The sequence below is a fragment of the Hoplias malabaricus genome, chromosome 1 (assembly GCF_029633855.1).
Source record: "Hoplias malabaricus isolate fHopMal1 chromosome 1, fHopMal1.hap1, whole genome shotgun sequence".
NCBI classification, from domain to species: Eukaryota; Metazoa; Chordata; class Actinopteri; order Characiformes; family Erythrinidae; genus Hoplias; species Hoplias malabaricus.
Genome location: NC_089800.1, coordinates 31841752 through 31863982, shown reverse-complemented (window position 1 = coordinate 31863982; position 22231 = coordinate 31841752). Strand labels below are relative to the sequence as shown.

General features: G+C 41.4%; 2 protein-coding genes across 2 annotated transcripts; one reads left to right on the top strand and one right to left on the bottom strand.

Annotated features, from left to right (window-relative positions):
* Window positions 1-900: 900 nt before the first annotated feature.
* best4 (bestrophin 4) lies at window positions 901-11426 on the bottom strand. Its single transcript, XM_066686356.1, has 9 exons — window positions 11275-11426; window positions 9992-10086; window positions 9182-9415; window positions 7427-7581; window positions 6653-6730; window positions 3154-3309; window positions 1827-1907; window positions 1603-1739; window positions 901-1283 (listed from the first exon to the last, which is right to left on the bottom strand). Exons 1-9 carry the CDS (start codon window positions 11424-11426, stop codon window positions 1028-1030), a joined length of 1344 nt encoding a protein of 447 aa, XP_066542453.1. The 3' UTR covers window positions 901-1027.
* Window positions 11427-15580: 4154 nt separating this feature from the next.
* LOC136709169 (nucleolin-like) lies at window positions 15581-22019 on the top strand. The gene is made up of 4 exons (XM_066684257.1): window positions 15581-15609; window positions 15882-16006; window positions 19383-19487; window positions 21111-22019. Exons 1-4 carry the CDS (start codon window positions 15581-15583, stop codon window positions 21632-21634), a joined length of 783 nt encoding a protein of 260 aa, XP_066540354.1. The 3' UTR covers window positions 21635-22019.
* The last annotated feature ends 212 nt before the right edge of the window (window positions 22020-22231 follow it).

The following is a 22231-nucleotide window of genomic DNA, read 5'->3' as shown; positions in this document are numbered from 1 at the left end:
GTCAGTTATATTTTCATGTGGTTTAAGAAGCACAATTTCTTTTTTTTTTTTTTTTTTTTTAAAGAAGTGTTTTAAAACTACAAAGTGTAAGATAACATTCAGCACATTTAAATATAATAAACATAATGAATTCTGGGACACACAAAAATTTTATTTTCAACTTCTGATTTGTTAGAGGATTATTTAAGAAAATGGACTAAAATACAACAAGTTGAATAGGTGTAAACTTTGACTTTATATTAAACAATTATCACTTTTGTGCAAGTTACCGAAATGGACTACAGTCTTGTGTAGATGCATTTTACTCTGATCTTAAAAATATTTCAATTATATAGAAATCTCCATTTTTAATCTTAAAATATTAAAATGTGTTATAGGGGAAAAACTTTTCAGCTTGATCTGTTTCAAGGTCATTGATAATTGAGTGAATTTAAAAATATTTTTCAATGTACATATGCACTACATTTCTCAGTTTCTGGACTGTTTCAATATCCATGTATTTATCAGCAGTTAAATGTCTCCAGGATGCTTTTATTTTGAAAAAAATTTGTTACACATGAAAATGACCAAAACACCCAAGGCTATGGTCTTGCCATAGCTGTAGTATTTTCTGAAATTTTTCGTTTAAAATATCTAAAAGGAGTCTGTGAAACTTTGAGAGCATTTTGAATGACTTAAATTTCAATAAGCGAGAGGATTTTTCTCCAAAGGGGAAAATAGACAACCCAAATGCAGCCATAAGATGAATCTTTTACATTTTGGACAATACTGCATTATATTTGTTTTGTTATTAAAATAACTTGTGTAGATATGTCTTACACAAACTTTGAAATAGTCCAGAACAGATGCCGAGATAAGATGAGAGTTTACATTTTTTAGACAAAATTGGTGATCATTTTAATAGTTTTGTTAAACATACTTTTATTATAGATCTAGCTATAATCTAGCTCTGACCTGGATTCCTTATCTCAGTTAACCCCCTCAGTGATCTATCAAGTTTAATAAGGCTTTAATGAATTTTATTACATTATGACACTGATTTATTGGGTTTGAACTTGTTTCCTGTGTCACTCAGAGTGACCACACACTGATGATTCAGTGATTCAAACTCAGACGGTTTTACTGACGATACACTGAGTTTTTCTGGGACCTTAGATTTCACTTTTTTTGAACAGCAGCAGAATCTCTGGTTCTTCTGTTTTCTCGGAGCAGGAGGCCACACACTGACTGGGATCATTGGGGTTTCATAAGTCGGGGTTGAGTCATCCACTTCATCAACTGCCCTAAAATATATACAACACATTCATACAGACTATTAATTCCTGAAGGAAACTATATTTACAACTGCAGCAACAAAACCTTACTTTTTAGAAGGAAAATTAAACTTTGTGTTTTCTCACCACACACTGGTCAGTTTTTAGATGGACAATGTTTAAGTTGAACAGAAGTAGTATAGGAATATCAACTCCACACACGTAGACACACAGACAGTAGTACATTCACGGCAAGAGATTTCCTCAGACAGGACATACCCGAAGGACACTACCTGCAGCACCAACATGCTGCCCAAGGGATAACTAAGATAATATTATTAAACTGCACCTCATGTCGTAAGTGGAGCCCATAAAGATGGGTTGGGCAGTTCTGAAGGGAAGACTGAAACTTTTCTCCGTCCAGTATTTATCTTTCTCTAGAGGAGGAAGGTTCTGGTGCATGTCGTCCACAGCCAGCATAGAGACCTGCGACACAGAGAAAGGTCACTTTTACGGAAGGAGACGGTCTCTACAACCAGACACAGGTAACTTTTACAGAAGCAGACAGAATACCTGAATGTTGCGGTCAATGAGCTGATTGGTTTCAAAGTCATCATCGTCTTCTCCAAATGGGTTGATGATGAGCTCTCCTACCTATGAACACAATTTAACAACAAACAATTTACATTTTAACGAACATGTTTTGGTTTGGTTACAACAATTTTTAAACCCTATATCCACTCATTGGCGCGGCACGGTGGCGCAGCAGGTAGGTTTCGCAGTCACACAGCTCCAGGGGACTGGAGGTTGTGCGTTAGATTCCCGCTCCGGGTGACCCCTCTGTGAGGAGTTGGTGTGTTCTCCCCGTGTCCGCGTGGGTTTCCTCCGGGTGCTCCGGTTTCCTCCCACAGTCCAAAAACATAGTTGGTAGGTGGATTGGCGACTCAAAAAGTGTCCGTAGGTGTGAATGTGTGTGTCTGTGTTGCCCTGTGAAGGACTGGCGCCCCCTCCAGGGTGTATTCCCGCCTTGTGCCCAATGATTCCAAGTAGGCTCTGGACCCACCGCGACCCTGAATTGGATAAGCGGTTACAGATAATGGATGAATGAATATGCACTCATTGTCCATTATGCTGGGATCAGACTATACTCATTGTGTTTCACAAAGTTCACTGTGTCAGATTACATCTATGAATTCCTGTCGGGTCTTGGTCGAGAGACTGGCAGCACTACTGTTGGAAGTTTTGTTCCTAAATAATAAGAAAAAAAATGTGGATCATTCCTGGGTGTTACTGAGGACAGTAATAGACTGTCTCCGGCAAAGAGAATCTGAGGTAATGTGTTACACATCCAGAGCATTTCATCAATTTTGTAGTTCCACCTGACAGCTGAGCCTCCCTCGTTCTCTTCTACATGTGCACCGGACAGCGCTCTGTCCTCCTATTGGTCATTGTCAGGAACATGTTGAAGTAGTTGTCAGACTGATTCAAAAGATACAAACAGTTGTAACATGCTAATCCTTTCCTCAGGGAGTCAGGGAGCATCCCAGGTGCACATCGCTGTTCTTTGATTATGTCGCACTACACGACCGCTCCTCATCCCCGACGCTCATATTCGTTTCAGACGCTGGAAAATTGTTGGATACAAACTGGGCTAAATTTGTGTAGTCTGATCCCTGCATTAGACACACCACAGACAAGTCTCTGGCAGTTTGCACAGTCGAATAGTGACACAGGGATTTAAAAACTCCAGCAGCACTGCTGTGTCTGATCGAAAAACAAGTTGAAAGAGGGCTAACAAAGTATTCAGAGCAACAGATGGACTGCAGAGAGTGACTGGTGTGGTCAGTCGAACTGAGAGAATGGATATTGAGTGTATAATTTCGTGTGTGTGTGCGTGTACCTTCAGCCAGCCAGCGTAGAAGAAGAACTCGAGCAAGGTGAAGACGGGGACGTACAGATCCACGTGGACTTTGTGTTCATCTGCTCTCTCGGGTTTTACAAACTGCCGTCCAATGAGACAGAAGGCAAAGAACGAGTAAACAGCCAGAGTGACCACCTAAAGACAAACATACGACGGAGTTTTAGGGCCACAGTGTTGAAAAAAAACAAGATTCCAAGATTAAAGTCAGAATTCTGAGAAAAAATCTCGGAATAATTCGCTGCGTATAATGGAGCAGACACAGTGTAACTGTGGAATGCCGTGTGCTGCTTAAGTCATGCTATGGTATAGATTTCAGGAATAAACACTCAGTTCTCTTCCACACCAGGGCCACAGTGTGATTAGTGTTTAAACCCTGAATCAGTGCACGAACCCATGGCATGTAGTTTCACATGATACAATTAATGATCACGAAAATGATGGATCCAGAGCGAACTCCGGCACCCACGAGGCTCCATCGCGTTACGGCTCGGACTCGTACAAAAAACTAAAGCCTTATGCATCTCAGTCAGGGGCTGTGTCATGTTGTATGAATGCATTTAATAAATAATTCATGCATAAAGCTTTAGTTTTTTACTGGCGCCCCCTCCAGGGTGTGTTCCTGCCTTGCGCCCAATGATTCCAGGTAGGCTCTGGACCAGAGGCGATTGCTCTAAGACTGCATGGGAAGCTCAGCTTCCCCTAAAATGTCAAAAAATAAGTGATCAAATATATACTGTTGTGTGTACATGTCATTGAATAAATATGCACTACAACCCGCTCAACTTTTGTTCAGAATCAGCTTCTTATCACTGGTAAAGACACGGCTTTCCTCTCAATCACTCCCACAGTGATTTAACAGAGTTCAATAGCGAAGCAGCGAAGTGCAGCGAAACGAGACGAGTCATTGGATAAATGCTGGGCTTTGTCCCGCCCATCGGACGCTCAGCGTCTCTGGGGGTCTATGGGGCAGTGGGCTGGCCTCGGCTGGCCCGGACACTCAGCTTCTGCATGATGATTGGATGATCTGTTTGAGGCTGAATCCCTTTTTGATTGACAGCGAAATGAGCGAATCAGCGATCCTTTGGTGTAAAGATCCGTGGGAGCGTTACATTTTCATTCTGTTCTGAGTTGAACCGGAGACATTCTTAAACCTCTTAGCGGAATTGTCTTTGTTAAAAACGACTAGCGACAAATCGAGCTTCTATTTCTGGTGTTTTTTTGTAGCTGCTTGTGTTTGGAGACTGACTTCTATCACTCTTTCTGACATCTATCGCAGTTTCTGTCCAGCGGGTGCTGCTGAGCCCCTCCACCGTCACAAAGCACTCACAGGCGGACACACTTCACATGGGCCAAGACCGTTTAAGCAGCCTAGCTCTGCTGGCCATTGAGAGGACACTAGTCAAGTTCCTGGAAAAGACGCCTTGTTGGTACGACAGACTCACAGATCATTTTCTTTAAAAGGAACAGAGGGTAGAATTTGCGTATAAATAAACCCACACATTTTATGATGTAGGCCGAAATTGAGCTTTCCCTCCTTGAAAGACCAGCATCCGCCACTGCTCTGGACCCACCGTTACCCTGAGCTGGATAAGCGGTTACAGATAATGGATGGATGGATGGATGGATGAATGGGGAGAACATTTCATAACTATTTATGTCATTTTTGCCTGATTTCACTAGTGCTTTTTATGGCTGGCACCAAATATTCGGATATTTGTTCGTTGGGTAGGTATTTGGTTTATAATTTTGTTGGATATTCGTTTTTTTGGATACATGTGGTGATAAAGACAAAGCCTAAAACAGCCTAACACGCTGCAGCAACCTACTTACAACGAAACATGGTAATTGCTACAGTAATTTTTTGGATAAATGTGGTTATCGATAAAGGCAACGCTCCACCACATTCAGGCTATCCAGCAGTAAAAGTAGTGCTCTCCACACACATTATATGCAAATAAAGCAACTACATATCCCTGCAGGCTGGAGACCAGCAAGTGGGCGGGACATACAGGCTGGAGAGCAGCATGTGGGCATGGCATACACAGGAAGTAGGCGGATACCAGCAAGTGGGAGGTTATGGGATAGGTTCAGGGTTAGGTTGTCTCTCCCACTTGATGTTGTACCTCCCACTTGGAGGTGCCTCTGACCTGCAGGGATACCCTTCTCAAATAAAACCTAAAACTCATATAAGTCATATAAAACAGCCTACACTGGTAAAACAACACACTTTTACATGGTAAAACAACACACTTACAACAAAGCAAGGCAACGCCACAGTTCTTTTTGTCAGCTTTGTGCCTGGAATTAGAGCACCTCTGCTCAAACTGGTTAAATTTTGTATTCTCTTAGTTAGCAGGTTAGCGAGCTAGTTAGTGCAGCCTGAAGAGAGGGATATTAGTTTTTTTACAGTCACTAACATCAAGAAGGCATTTTTGTGATTTTTTCCACACCTTCTGTGCCTTCTCTTTAAAACTGTATTTGTGTATTTCATTTTTACATATTTGGGACCAAAGGCTATGTTTGTTGGAATTTTTTGTTGATTACTGGTAGATATTTCATGACCCTACACTCTCAGAAAAATGTCACTGTGGTGGTACCCTCAAAGGTACATATCCCATATGTTTAGGGGTGGGGGTCTCAGTTCTTGTTGGGATAGAGGGGTGGAGTGAAGTGTGAGGGCGACAAGGCCTTAAAAATTGAGATGTTTCAGAGTCACTCTCTCAATGGAGGGTTATGATGCATGGTGAATCATAGTGAAAGACACCGAGCAACACATAAAGAAACCCACAGATGTCAGTATTTTCTCCTTTAAACTCACCAGTGTATTATCTTAGTTTAATGTAGTTTCAGTGATTATGGCCCTTTACTTCAGAACAAGCAGAAAACAGCATTAGTAGCTGCTGATGTCTCTGCAGTCAGCTATAAATTTACAGTTCTGCTTTACAAGGTGAAGTAATTACATTCTGGCACCAGAGGCTATGGCAACATTTAAAATGGAAATGGAAGTTTGAACAGAAATAAGTAGAATAAGAATCTGAATTTGGAAAAATATATGATTGTGGAATTCTTCTGAAGGAGAAAGATGCCCTAAATGTAACTAAACCCCAGCAGCTCCTCTGATATCACTGCAGACTGGTGAAGAGCTGCTACATAGCAACGCTAGTCACCTGGGAATTCTTTTTTTTTTGTGTACGGATAATGAGGATCTTGAATTGTCGCTCAGTTTCATAGAGGAGAGACTCCAAGGGGCAAGAGGACACTCAAAAAAAAAAAAGGGGGGGGACCCTAACCATTCAACATTATTCCTATATTCTAGTGTCTGAGTGGCATCAGATTCTCATAGAAATATTTCAACACCTGATGTAAGTCTTCTCAGAAGAGCCGAGGCTGTTACTGCAGTGAGGAACTGATTAATGCCCCTGTGGTTTAAAAAGCTGATGGATGAGTGTCTGAGCAATTCCTCCCAGCCGTTGTTTACCTGTGTGTACACCAGTGGGATGCTGATCCAGTCGTAGTGGAAGAGCATGCTGCATTTCGCCCTGTAGTTATTCAGCTCCTGACAAGGACAGGAAAAAGAGAAGTAGATAAAGTCAGGGACATGTGCAGTGATTTATGTTCAGTTTACTCAGTTTCAGGCAAGCTCGGACAGTATGTGAAATGCTCACACAAAGGGGAAGCAGTGATTAGTAGATTATTTTTAGCTACAAAGCACATTTAATGTGTTTAATTATGAATGAGGTCTTCCTCCATAGATTTTTCAGTTTATAACCAGTGTCACACCAGGATTTACTCTGGAAATGTCAGGAGTGAAATCGGACTTCACAGTGGCACTGAAGGTAGTGTCTCCGTCACACAGCTCCAGGGGCCTGGGGTTGTGGGTTGATATCCCACTCCGAGTGACTGTGAGGAGTTTGGTATGTTCTCCTTGTGTCCGAGTGGGTTTCCTTTGTGTGATCTAGTTTCTTCACACAGTCCAAAAAAACACATGATGGTAGGTGAATTGGCGACTCAAAAGTGTCCATAGGTCTAAGTGGGTGAGTAAATATGAGTGTGTATTGCCCTTTGAAGGATTGGCGCCCCTCCAGGGTGTGTTCCTGCCTTGCACCCAGTGATTTCGGGTAGGCTCCAGACCCACCACGACCCTGAACTGGATAAGTCAATTCTCAAATCACTGCTTTCTGTTTCGGTTGCTTTTTTTGATAACACCGCTGAAGTTATTATTAAAGTAATAACAGTAATAAAAGAGACTCACGTCCATCAGAAGTCTGAGAGCGATGTCGTCCTTCACTCGTCCCTCTTTCCTTGCATTTGATGCCAGGTTTGCGAACCAGGTCAGAGGCATCCAGTATTTATTAAAGTCGGAATATAGATGATCCAGTGTCTTTAACTCCTCCTCTGTCATGAACCCTGTGTTCACACCAGAGACTTGGCATTTTAATCTAGAGCCTGTGCCCACTTTGTCCTGAAGTGTCTCCTGTCTGTGTGCACTGCATGGTGTGGTGTCTCCTGCCTGTGTTCAATGCATGCTTTTTCCTTCCTGTGTCCACTTTGTGCAGTCTCTATGTCCTATAGTGTCTCGTCCATTTGTCAACACCATCCTGCAGTGTCTCCTGCCTGTGTCCACTTTGTCCTGCAGTGTCTCCTACCTGTGTCCACTTTGTCCTGCAGTGTTTTCTACCAGTGAACACTTTGTCCTGCAGTGTCTTCTACCTGTGAACACTTTGTCCTGTCTCCTGTCTCCTGCCTGTGTCTACTGCATGCTGTAGTGATAGAGATGGAGACTCTAGTTTTAGACTTGGACTCAAGTTTCACCTAATTCGTTCAAACAGTGACTTCAGACTCCGACTCGAGATTTGGGACTCGTGAAAAATCTTTGTGGAATGTTATTTATTATGATTACTATAATTAATTTAAATATAATATATAATATAATTAATTAAAATAATTTAAATTATTTTTTAAGTGTATATCTTTATTGTTTGATTAGTGACCTGCATTCAGTTCCCTTCCTGTCATGCGCAACGAAGTGCATGCGCGCAGCCACAGATATCAGCATTGACAATGGAAGTGACAAGTTCACCCACTGTAGCTGAGCCATTTGTCGTTATATAGTATACTTCTTTATTAATAATTTTTATAGTTTTATTTATTATTATTATCAATTTTGCTGGATTTTTATTTATATTTATAGTAGTCCATGGATTATTATAAACTGCATATTTATTTGTAATTATCTGATTAGTTCAGGGTCGGCATGGTGGCGCAGCAGTGTCGCAGTCACACCGCTCCAGGGACCTGGAGGTTGTGGGTTGGAGGGTGTATACTCCAGGGTGTGTTCCTGCCTTGCGCCCAATGATTCCATGTAGGCTCTGGACCCATCACGACCCTGAACAGGATAAGCGCTTACAGATAATGTACGAATGATTTTATTTTAACAATAAAATAATGCCCACTCGCAATAGCATACCCCAAACTAGTCCAAGCCCCCCTCAGCCAAGTGCTAATTCCTCGCGTGAGAGTTCACACGTGAAACCACTCTCCTTTATTGTTCCGTGAGTCACGTGAGACAAAAAAGGCAACCGCTTTTCGTTTCCACCAGACGTGCTGCACCAAACCCTTCGCGTAAAATGCTTAATTTAAAATGACACTTCATGCTTTTCATCCCTAAGAGACTTGAGACTCGAATTGGACTTGAGCTCAAAGACTTGAGACTTGACTCGGTCTTGCAAAAAATGACTCATGAACATCTCTGTCTCCTCCCTGTGTCCACTTTGTCCTGCAGTGTCTTCTACCTCTGAACACTTTGTCCTGCATGATTCCTACCTGTGTCCACTTTGTCCTGCTGTGTCTTCTACCTGTGTCCAATTTGTCCTGCTGTGTCTTCTACCTGTGTCCACTTTGTCCTGCAGCGTCTCCTACCTGTGATACAACAGTGTCTCCTCCATGTGTCAACACCATCTTGCAGTGTCTCCTGCCTGTGTCCTCTTTGTCCTGCAGGGTCTCTTACCTGCATCCACTATGTGCTGCAGCGTGGGGAAGCGTTTGTGGACGCGAGTGCTGATGGAACGCAGGATGAGAACAGAGGAGAGGTTGGCATATCTCATGAGCGTCCTCCTGAGGAGACGACCTCGCTCGTCTGAGCCGTGGACATTACCGGACACCACCATCATCAGGTTATCTGGCAGAGGGAAGCTTGTGTACTGACCCCACCAGCGCTGGAATGCCTGAGTGACATAGAAACCTAGACAAATAGCAAAAAAACCCAAAAAAACAAAAACATGTATTTATTTACAAACACCCAGAACACATTATCATCAAACTCACATTAAAGGTGCAGTCAGTCATTTTCTACAGTGACGGTCCTTCACAATAAAACCATTATACTGACTGGGATGTATCAAAGATCCTAAACCTGCTTTAAACGGACAATTGATATTTTTGCTCCTGGGCTCCCCCTAGAGTTGCAGAGTTTAGTTAACTTTTACAGCACTGTTCTAATATTAAGGGGGCAGCGGAGGGAGGGGTGGTTTCCTGCCCTACTTCAGAAGTTACACAGTGCAGTTTCTGCAGTGCTGAGCCAAGAGTAGCAACAACAGAGGCTGTGGTTAAAAGGTAAAATTACTACATACAGTTTTTTTAAACATATGGGGGACCCCCTCTGTGGAGCATGAATTAGTTCAATCAAGGAACCACTATGCAATTAGATTCTTCATCTCATATGACCTGCAGTTTATATAAACGAATAAATCTGATAGCTTTTTTGTGCTAAAAGTGACTGCCTGCATCTTTAAAGGTGGAAGTTGTAGATCAACCTTACCCAGAACGAAAGACATAGGGATGAGTTTTGCGAATTTGTTGCAGTGACGAGCAGCTCTCTCAAACAGCTCCTGCTGGACATCACTGAGGACACACCTTAAACAACCATCAGTTCACATTAACCCTTTCAGAATTAACTGATATCTCAGTTAGCCAGATAATAAAGGCAGATATTTAAGCCACACCCACTACTAACAGGTGGTTAAGTTTAAAAAATGAGCAAAAAATGTGCTGTTGATGATGCCTTTTGATAACATGAATGCTGTAATTAAAGCCAGATGATCAGTGTTTGGATTAAAAGATATGGCTTTACTGAGAAATAAACTTCTGTGTTGTGAAGGCTCAATACAGCACAGTTTACTCTAAACAGTTTTTAAAATAAAATCAGTACTTGCTTTATTTACTCTTTTGTATGAAATCAACACAACTTTAAATTCTACAATTATAACAGATTGTGATACAATTATGTACCATTGAATGTACCACCACAGAGAACGTTTTTCTGAGAGTGTAAGGTCACGAAATTTCTACCAGTAATCAACAAAAAATCCAGCATATATGGCCTTTTGTCCCAAATGTGTAAAAATGAAATACAAATATACAGAACATAGAAGGTGTGGAAAAAAACACAAAAATGCAGTTTTCAAGATCTCCCTAGTCCCTTGTATTCTCTCTCACTCTCTCGTTGCTTCTATATGGTGTTGTATACCCACACTGACCATTAAATCCAGAAAGCCCATTTGAATGGGTCTATGTCATTGACAGCACTTCAGCACCAGTATGTCTCAGAGTAAGTTTAGAATCAGGTGTGATTCATCTTCATTTTTGTGTTGTCGCCTTAAAATCTCAGTAGTGTCTCTTTAATATCTCTGTAGTTCCTCCTTAAAATCTCTTTAGTGACTCCTTAGTATCTCTGCAGTCCTCCTTAATATCTCTGTATTGTCTCCTTAAAATATCTTTAGTGTCCACTTAATACCTCTGTAGTGTCTCCTTAATATCTCTGTAGTGTCCTGGGTGACACTGAGGTCAGATGGAGAGAGGGTGGAGACTGTATTTTGTGTCTCCTCTTTCTCAGATATTTGTGCTGAGAGAAATCGAGGAATGTCCCCTGTGTCTCCTCTGTAAGTGGAGATCTCAGTAACATCTCATAATCAGTTTTGGTTTTCTGAGACACCCTAAACCTTCATCTCACCTGTGTCTCATGACTCTCCTGTTTTTAGATGCTATTTCTACAGTGGGAATTTATGAGAATCCACATTTAGTCTGTGTCGGTAGAGCAGTTACCTGTAGACAAGGCTAAAGGAGGTGTACAGTAAACAGAAAAGCAGGAATTCTTTATACAGCAGTTTGTAGATGCTGCCCTTCCACCTGAAGAGGAGTTTCGAGAAGCCGGCAAACCTGGCATTGGCTACTTCCAGAGTGTAGGACACGGTCATGGTCAGCAGAGCTGGACAACACTAGACTACAAGAAGGTTAACCGCACATTACTTCTCAGAAATACCCTGGAATAAATATTCTGAATAATAACAAGGGTCTGTAATGGGTTAATATTTCCAAATTTAGTAACACAGTTCTTCACTGAGCTTCTGTTATAAAGGAACCAAAACATCACAGATTCTGCTTTTTTCTGCGATTTAAATGATGTCCAGACTTTTCCAGAATAGGGTTTATATTCATTTATATTTTTATAATCATTTTGAGTTCTGCACCTATCTAATCTAATCTTAACTAAATAAATAAAAACATTACATTTAGGTTTAAAAAGCTCTGAATATTTATAAAGTCCACTGTGGTCATTTGTGAAAACAGTCTGGGAACCCCTGTTTAGTTCAGGTCATTTTACATTTATTGCTTGTTATTGGGGAGTGTGAAAAAAAAATAAAACAATACATAAAAAATAACATTTGCATAGATGACATTTGCATAAACAGAGAGTGGGATGAATGAAGATAATAACATATTTGAGCAACCACACTACACTTTTCACTGTTTTAATAATAATTATTATAATAATAAAGAGTGAGACCTTTTTTGTCATTAGCTGCTGTTTTGTTCCCTCTCTCTTTCACTGTAAAACACTTTTTTTAAGGTTTAAGATTTAAACTTTTTTATGTTTTATAATTATATAACCTCACAGAGGAAATGGGTCTGAAATGCACAGTACCACAGCTTTGGAACATAACCATGTATCTCCCAAAAATGTTTACAGAAAAAGGGAAAACCATTCTTAATTTTGTGTGACATACAAAATTACATGATAAAATGTAAATATTATGAAGCATTTCTATTGGTTAATTCATAACCAATTGTAAACACAACGTAAATGACAAATTGTGCTATATGACAAATAATGTCAATCAATATGAAAAATATTGATATTGAATAGATTATAGGGTTATATATATATATATATATATACAAATATGTGAATATGGTATGTACATAAAAACATAAAAATTTCTTCTTTTTCACTCTTACCTTTGTGCTGCAGGTCCTTAAGGGGAGTCAAAGAGAGGAAGTCCATCCCTCATTCCTTCTTTATATCCTCTGTAGAATGTCAGCATCCCTCCGTCCAGGGATTTATGGTTTGGGAACAGAGCCGTGTGAAGCTCATTACTCCATCACTCCAAGTTGTTTGCTGTGTTCTATGTCAGTGATGAAGGCAAACACTGTACGTGCTGCAGATTTATGGAGTTCTGGGAAGGATTTACACTAGCTATTGGGATATTCCTGTAAGGATTTAATGTCATTCAACAGCATAAACATCTGTAAGTTCAATTGTCAGTGATATGATCAGTTCTGGGTCAAACACTCCGATCCAGCTCGGCTGGGTGGAGCTCTGTCTCCAGAGAACACAGTTCCACTGTCATTTCAGGGTCAAAAAATTAAAACACCGTGTTTTGTTTACGAAGGTTTATGCATTTGGAAAGGACTTTAATACATGCGCTGTGATATATTACCCCTCTCCTCCAACAGAGGGCGCTGAGAGATTGTAACAAGAAGAGAGAGGTGGGTAAAAGGAGAATGTGCAGTGAGCATTGGCAGAGAGCTGAGTAAACAAACGTTGCGAACAACCAAGAGTTCTGTGTCTTGATTTACGCACCAACACGACAATTTGTTGACGAGAGCTTCTGTACCGAGCCCACCGCCTTTCTATGGAATCAGCTTTGTGCCAAAAAGAATCGCACAAAAAAAAACCTTCACAAACATAACACTTATAACTTGCAAACAAAATACCCAGCTCTGATGTTTGTGCTCCATGACTTTTGCGCGTGCTTTCTGAGTTTTGTGCGCCAGCACTCCGAGTTATGTGGGTCTGATCCCTGAGTTTTGCGAGCATTTTTGGCACAAACCTGTCGCGTGGGCGGGTTTTCTCAGGAATGCCTTCCCATTGGCTAACGAGTTTTTGAGTGACAACTCAGGCACTGATGTTGGCTTTGGGACTCCGCATGTGCCGAAAATCACTCATATGAAAGTTGCTGAATAGCTCTCATAGAATTTCCTCTTTCCTAATATTTAAACATATAGCCCTTTTTTGCTTAAACTGCATACTATTAGAACATTTTACATTCACCTGTTCTTGTTTATTAATATTAATAATACTTATTATTATAATTATTGCTGATTGCTAATAATGATTATTTATTTTTTTAATGAATCATTCACATTTCCTCACAAAATGCAAAAATGAAAATGGACTTTGCAGAAGTTAAATACAACTTTATTAAATTTACATTCATTAAAGTAACAGAAACATCTCTCACACTCCTTATTGCCTGTCATGTTTCTCTTCTCTCCGACCTCATTCGTGTTTATGTAAAATCCCCAGTGTTTCTCCACTGATGAGCTGCAACGTGGAGTACGCATGCGCAGTCCAAAATACCTTGGACACTGAGTTGTCACTTAAAAATTCATTAGCCAATGGGAAGGCACCCCTGAGAAAACCCGCCCACGCCCAGTGCCAAAACTGCTCGCAAAACTCAGGGATCAGGCGCACAAAACTCGTGCAGTTCGCGCACAAAACTCAGAGAGGGCAGAACTCGAAGCACTCGTGCACAAAACTGAGAGAGTACGCGCAAAAGTCATGGAGCACAAGTCAGAACTGGATACTTTGTTTGCAAGTTATAAGTTTTATGTTTGAGATTATTTTTTTTGTGTGATTCCTTTTGGCACAAACCTGATTCCATACCTTTCCTTCCATACATGTGTTACATGATAAAAAAATCTTTATCAACTACATGCTAGTTATACTGGGGACACATGGCCAGATGCAAGATAAGGTGCTTTTATGTTTGAGCACGGAAAGACAAAGTTTGTTTTACTGCTGGAACAAGGTACAACATATGACTGCCCTCGAAAAGCACTTTGTACTAAAAACCAATGTAGTAATGTGCAGACATACTTTCAGAGAAAGTGTTCAGAGAACTGATGAAACCATGGCTCAAGTACATAGCAGCTCTAATGGTGCTTTTCCACCGCATGGGTCTGGCTGTACATGACTTGACTCGACACAGCTCAGCACGCTTAAATCTTGACGCTTTTCCACTGTGAAGTGGAACGATGATGTCACAAACCCCGTTTTTAACAGGAATTGCTGGCTTTGAAAATCACAACAAAGGTGGCTGTAAAGTTAGATGCTGTTTACTCATTGTGCATGTTGTTTTAGGTTTTTGGACTGAACCTAGCTCCGCACCCCAGTTCTCAGATCAGTTTTACTTGTTGCACCTTTGGCTTTCACTGAAATTTTTTGTTGGTCTAAACGTCTAAACACCTCGAGTTACGAGCTGCCGTTGTGAGTCAAATAAAATTAATGTGAAAGCTGCTGTAACAAGAGATTTTACAAGCTGCAGGTTTGTGCTGGATACGAATGAGCTCTGCATTTCGTGGTGATTGACATTTCTCTGACCAATCAGCACTCTGCAGGATTTAAACATCACCTTTTAGTACCTACTCGACACGGTTAGAACCCAGAGCGAGCTGGGACTGAAAATTTACCTGGTTCCAGCGACCAGGTACCAGATTAGGCCAGTGGAAAAGCAAAAGAGCCGTGCCGAGTCGAGTAGAGTTGTGTAGGTTCCATGCAGTGAAAAAGGGCCATAAAAGACTTCACCATGTGCTTTTGGGCAGATGGAGAGTGAGGTGATAAGGGACCAGTTAATTTCTAACACTTATCTCAGTCCTGTGAGAGGTAAGTTATTACTGGAAGAAAATCTCACCCTGGACATATCTCTGACAATTGCGTCCCAGGTCGAGGCAGCTGTTAAAAAATACCCCATTCACAGAGGATTTCATTCTGTGCCCTTTAAGGCTAACTTATGCTCAATGGTAAATATGATATGGATGAAGCCTTCTATACACATTCTGCATTCATTTCATATGTAATTTGCACATTTTCTCAAAGCTTACAGATGTGGACGGGATGGAGCAATATGGGGGCTGGAGACCATGAGGGCAGTGCAAGATGCGAATGGTGATGCTATTCGGTCTGCCTCACTCACAAGCGTACTATGCGAGTTCTTATGCCTGATGTGTGGTGCTACCTGGCAAAGCAAGTTATTGAATGCCCTGCCGACATCCAAATGTTTTGGAAATGACGTTCATCATCAATTTCCCTCATTGGTAAGACAAGCGAATACAATTCTCAGTCCAAATGTCGTGCAGTATTTAATGGACTCTCAGACCACTGTAGTTTAGTTCCTCCACTGTCACCATGTTTTGATTTTTCTCAACTGCCCTCTACTGGATGCGTTGCTCAATAAACATGTCAACAAAGCTGACGCAAGGAAGTATGTTGGCAGTGACTGTTATATCACTTGAAGCACACGCATATATATCCATACGCAGAGGGAGTATAAATGAGCTTTTACACAGAACAGGTCCCTTACACACAGGACAGGAGAGGATAAAAAAGGACAGATTGGAAGAGGACAAGACAAGAGAAGAGATGACAGGTCAGGACAGGAGAAGACAGAAAACACTGGAAAGGGCAAACAAGAAGACAGGAAAGAAGAAGAAAGTATAGCATAGAAGAGGTTATTATAGTTATGAATATAGTATGGATCTGAAAATCACTCCAGAGTTCTGCTTTTTAACAGGGAGGGGTCACAGATTTTATAACATCATAAACCTTCAACATAAACCCACACCTGTCAGATCTGCGCAGGCTGGCTCCAGGGGAGAGTAAACACAGTTCATCAAACATCTCCCTCATTCATTGCTTTAGTACAGGAGCTGCGAAATCAAACTTTTCAAAGACTAACACTAGAGGTGAATTAAACCAGAAGTCCCCTTCTAAACGGGGGGGGGCAGCTGCTAACTTGCTTTGTTTGGAGGAGATGATGATTAAAGTCAGTCCTGGTGGAGATGGACGTGCAGGACACTGTGAGGGGCACACACTGATTAGAGGTGTCCTATGTCCTCCACCTACATTATCAACATCATCATCACATCATAGAGACTCTAGACGGGTGGAGGTACAGAAAGTTGTGGGTGGGCAGCAGTAGAGAGAATGGACAGCTGGAGAGAGAAAGAGAGTGAGACCAACAGGAGGCTATAGGGAAGATAGGAACCACCAGAGGCTACCAGAGGAAGGGAGATAGATTCAATTTTATAGTCATTGTTCACTACAAGTACAAGGCAACGAAATGCAGTAACATGAGGTGTATGAGTTGAGTGAGCGCGAGAGAGAGAGAGACCAGGGTGGCAGCAGGAGACATAGAGGCAACCATTCATCAATTCATTCATTCATTATCTGTAACCGCTTATCCAATTCAGGGTCGCGGTGGGTCCAGAGCTTACCTGGAATCATTGGTTGCTAGAGGCAACCATAACCATGAAAATATAAGAGAAGAAGGTGGTGAGGAAAAGAGACCAGCAGGGGGCAGCAGGAGAAAGGGAGAGACAAATAGAGAAAGGAACAGAGAGAGAAATGTATATAGAGAGATTGTGTGTCCTGGTTCAGTGCAGTAGCTGTACAACTGCAGTTGTTTGTTTGTCTGATATACAGCGAAATCATATCTGCTCTTAAGATTCACCTGCTGTAATATTTATTTTATTATTCTGAACATCTCACTTATTCTTGTATATATTTGTACGTGAGGTGAAAATGTCCCTGTAATGGACTTAATCCACCAGCCTCTAAAGGCAGTGCAGTTGATCAGAACCTCTCAGGACAAACACTGAATTTATAGGAGACATATCATGAAAAACTTACCACTTCAGTTTATGTCTACATTAAAGTGTGAATCTGGAGCCCACCAACCCACACACTGTGAAACAAGTGTATTCATCAGAAGTGTGTTCCAATCTGCCTTCCAAAAAATAGTTGAAGAAAATGTTTTGTCGACAGTTGTGGTTGTTTTAACCACTACCGTTGAATGCTGCTGTTTTGCACTTTGCAGAGTATTTGTTTATTTTATTACCCAGAAATGGATGATTATTTAATTTAATAAGCTCTTTTGTAATACCTAGCTTTTGGGTTCCATTGGCTATATTTCAGAGTTTACAAGTGATTTTTTATTAAGGTGTTTAAATAAAAATCCAGTTATTTATACAATTGAATGTGTGAGTGCAATCAGTGAGTTATTATAAGACAGCCATAAAAACAATTGGCCGTTCCAACACTATTTTTATTATTTTTAATATTGAACAATAATATTTTGTCCATATAGTCATGTAAAATGTAGGTAATATTGTTCTGTACCAGTGGAAATAAGTGGTAAAACAAAGAGCCATTTAGGAGCCAAAAGAGCCGGCTCCCCAAAAAAAGCCGAAATTCCCATCACTAATAGCTGCTCCATAAGAGGGTAGGTACATGAGCTTTGCCTGACGTAAACAAGGACTACTGATAAGCAGACTGACCAATTAAATGTTTACAGAGAAGGTTATCGACCAATAACGGTAGCTCTACAGTCAGACCGTCCAATCAGAAGAGTTTAGGCTCCTTCACCACGCCCCCTTCTAACTCAAGCGAACCAAACGGAGTAGGGGAGGGCTGGACTAGTTTGTGAACGAAACTTCTCCAAGTTCTATGTAAGCTCAAGAAAAACTAAATCCTGGACGTTTGTGAAATTCCACCCGGACATTTTTTTAAGTCTAAAAAAGAGGACATGTCCGGGAATAAGAGGACGTCTGGTCAGCCTAATATATTCACACCAGTGGCGATTGCTCTAAGACTGCAAGGGAAGCTCAGCTTCCCCTAAAATGTCAAAAAATAAGTGATCAAATATATACTGTTGTGTGTACATGTCATTGAATAAATATGCGCTCAGCTTTTGTTCAGAATCAGCTTCATATCACTGGTAAAGACGCGGCTTTCTCGCAGTTTCACGGTGCTTTAAACAGTGTGGACGTTCAATAGCGAAGCAGCGAAGTGCAGTGAAACGAGTCATTGGATAAATGCTGGGCTTTGTCCCGCCCATCGGACGCTCAGCGTCTCTGGGGGTCTATGGGGCAGTGGGCTGGCCTCGGCTGGTCCGGACGCTCAGCTTCTGCATGATGATTGGATGATCTGTCTGAGGCTGAATCCCTTTTTGATTCACGGCAAAATGAGCGAATCAGCGATCCTTTGGTGTAAAGATCCGTGGGAGCACAGGCGGACCAAGGCCAAGGCCGTTTAAGCAGCCAAACTCTGCTGGCCATTGAGAGGACACTAGTCAAGTCCCTGGAAAAGACGCCTTGTTGGTACGACAGGGTCACAGATCATTTTCTTAAAAAGGAACGGAGGGTAGAATTTACGTATAAATAAACCAACACATTTTATGATGTAGGCCGAAATTGAGCTTCCCCTCCTTGAAAGACCAGCATCCACCACTGATTCACACTGAGTAGAAAGCAATAGGGTATTTAAGTTGTAACAGTGTGTAATTTTAAATATCTGTGTGTCAGCAGAAAAGATATTTAAAAAATGTTTAATTTAGCCAATAATATAAAGTAAATAGTAACGTAGCAATAGCTAATTTTCCAAATTACTCTTGGGGCTAGCATACATATTTAACTGAATAAAAAGGCCAGTAAGAAGGTGACGAATGAACTAATGTCAAGTTTGGGACAGTTTCTTATTAATGTAAGTGTAAAACATATCCTTTAAAATACATGTTTTATTAAATATCACATATTTGTGTATAGCAATGTTCACTGTACCACAAATAAATGAATAAATAAATAAGGTTTTAAAAAGTCATGACAAATTTCTCAGCTAGGAAAGATTTATTTCAGTATTTTAAAAGACATATTAAAGTTTTTTAATATCATCGTACTTTATATGAGCTTGGGGCCAGTGGACTACAGAGTGATGTACCAGTGCAGAACTACAGGGACGTCCATAAGCAAGGCATGATGACATCACAGTCATGTTCTCGACCAGTTCGAAACTAAGTGCTTTTTTCACTCAGTGATAAAGTTTGGCATATTTCATCACGTTTGGAGCGACGAAGATTCCTCGTTGGATCGGGAGCAGCTGTCCGGCCCGAGTGGACTGGGCAGCAGCCGCGGATTTGGTGAGTTATATTTATATTTATGTCTGTATCTCAATATTTAAACAAAAAATATGCTACTTTTGATTCTGCATTAATTCAATTCATGAATCCTATGAATGTTTTAAACTGGCTTTAGCTGGTGTTGTTCTGACGCGCTGGTCACCAAGGACACTCTTTCTGTTTAGCCAGCAGACCAGGGTCCAAAACACAGTATAATGTACATGTCTTTTCAGAAAGAGAAAACATTCTTCGTTTTAAATGTAAATAAATGTACAACGTTTCTGTTCAAAGCAATTTTAGTCCATTTCTATTGATCTGTTCATTGTTAAAGTCAATGTAAAGGGCATTTTAATTAGTGCCAAAACATTACAAACAGTGGCAGTACCCTAAGGAGAGAGATTAGTCTCAAAATACTTTACAAATGTGTAAATGTTAATCCACAAATAAAACACAAGTCACATATATGTTTCACTGTTCACAATTGAACACATCACACTGTGTCTCACAGTCTGCAGTTTGTACAAATACAATTACATTCATAAACACGTGTTTGGTTTTCATCGATATAGCATAATTTTATGTGAAAATAAATACATTTGTTTAAATTTACATTGAATATATTTGTAAAGTCAAAGTCTCGAATTTAAAATTTATTTGTAAACAGTTGAATCTGCGTTTGTGAATCGAGTCACTCACGTATTTTTCGTGATGTGCATTTGTTCAATTCCTCTCCGGGTTTTCGGATTGTGAGACTTTCCTCTCGCATTTCACCTCGCATTCAAATACAAATGCAGCCTGATCCACAAATGTGGCCAGCAGGCGAACAAGCCACCGTTAGGGGGCCCTGTTGTTTTAGGACGTGGGGGGACAACTCAAATGGAGACGCATTTGCGCAATATTTAATGTGGAAGTTCGAACAAAATGCCCCCAAGACGCTGAATTCAGCTTCATATCACAGACAGTTAGGAGGGGGATCACTGGGGAAAGCTTGAAGTTGCCCTCAATTTAACGTGTTTCGTATTTTTGCGATTGAACTGTTAAAACGGGTGATTTGTTTCAGACAGACACCCTCAGCCGGAGGGAGGGGCAGATACCCCACGGCTCCTAAACAGAATATGCGCTTCTCATTGGTCATCACTTTTATTGAGCCAAAGTTAGCTGTCTATATTTACTGCGGCAGCCAATGGAGTCACAGTCCCGCCTACAGGGGGTTGTTTTGCCGCGGCCCTGAGAGCAATAGGTCAGTCCTGAGACACTGGGGGGAACAACAGTGCCCCCTAGCGGTGGCTTGTTCACCTGCTGGCCACATTTGTGGATCAGGCTGCGTTTGTAATTGGACTGTGGGAGGAAACCGGAGCACCCGGAGGAAACCCACGCACACACAGGGAGAACACATCAACTCCTCACAGACAGTCACCCAGAGCGGGAATCGAACCCACAACCTCCAGGTCCCTGGAGCTGTGTGACTGCGACACCTACCTGCTGCACCACCGTGCCGCTCCATTTTTAATTTGTGGATTAACATTTACGCATTTGTAAAGTATTTTGAGACTAATCTCTCTCCATAGTACCCTATCTACTGAATGTTGCAATGTATCCAATGTTATAAAGGGCTCCTCAGATTAACCTATGTGAACTTTACAGGTCTGTTCTACCATCAACAGATCCTCCACGACGGAGCATCATCATCTGCGCCATTTCACCTGCAGACCCACCCCCGTCTACGAAGTGAAAATGAAGACCTTCGGCGTGGGATTTCCAACAAAATCTATGAAGGACATCATGAGACGAAGGATGAGGGTGAAGATCACGAAGATGAAGACCAGGAGTCTAGCGATCAGGAAGACGGCGATGATCACTATGATGGAGATGATGAAGATGAGGACAGCAACGACGAAGATGAAGACAGCGACGGACAGTCCGAGGATGAGGAGACTGACAGTTTGTCAGTGAGGAGTCTGTCTCCTTGGCGGATGTTGCCGTCCGTACCCAGAGAGGGAGTAGAGTCCATCGCTCCACAGCTCCAGAGCATGAGGAGACGACCAAGGAGGGACGAAGTTGTGGAGGAAGAAGAGGACGCGGAGACAGACCGCGATGTGGAGGAACCTCCTCGAAGAAGGATCCGGACTGAGTCCAATGAGGAGAGGCGGTTTGGAGAGCCGGTTTAGATGTGCCCGATTTTCTCCGTCAGGCGCTGAACGGCATCGCTTTGGTTCTGGATCTGGCCAGAGTTTTAATGCCTTTCACTCAAGAGCTTTAAACTGGACTCTTCTCTTTCTATATTATTCATAATAGTTTTATAGTATACTTTACTGTTACTAGTTTAACTTTCCTCATTATTATTATTATTATTATTAATGAGTTTATTTTCTTTTCAGGTCACGGTTGGGCCAGAGCTTACCTGGAATCATTGGACACAAGACGCAAACACACTTTGGACAGGACACCATTCATCACAGAACGACACACACACTCCATCACTCACACACACACAACTGTGGACAGTTTCACACTCACCCTGTCACTCACACACACACCTGTGGACAGTTTCACACACTCAATCACTCACACACACACACCTGTGAACAGTTTCACACACTCAATCACTCACCCTGTCACTCACACACACACCTGTGGACAGTTTCACACACTCACCCTGTCACTCACACACACACCTGTGGACAGTTTCACACACTCACCCAGTCAATCACACACTCACCCCGTCACTCACACACACACACACCTGTGGATCATTTTTCACCACC

Coding starts and splice junctions, on each gene's coding strand:
- best4 (XM_066686356.1), bottom strand. CDS start 11,426: ATGACCGTGTCCTACACTCTGGAAGTAGCCAATGCCAGGTTTGCCGGC. Junction 6,731..7,426: donor CTCTCAGACTTCTGATGGAC/GTGAGTCTCTTT, acceptor TGTCCTTGTCAG/GAGCTGAATAACTACAGGGC. Junction 3,310..6,652: donor TCCCACTGGTGTACACACAG/GTAAACAACGGC, acceptor GTTTGTCTTTAG/GTGGTCACTCTGGCTGTTTA.
- LOC136709169 (XM_066684257.1), top strand. CDS start 15,581: ATGACGTTCATCATCAATTTCCCTCATTG. Junction 15,610..15,881: donor ATCATCAATTTCCCTCATTG/GTAAGACAAGCG, acceptor CCTTACACACAG/GACAGGAGAGGATAAAAAAG. Junction 19,488..21,110: donor GGGCAGCAGCCGCGGATTTG/GTGAGTTATATT, acceptor TGAACTTTACAG/GTCTGTTCTACCATCAACAG.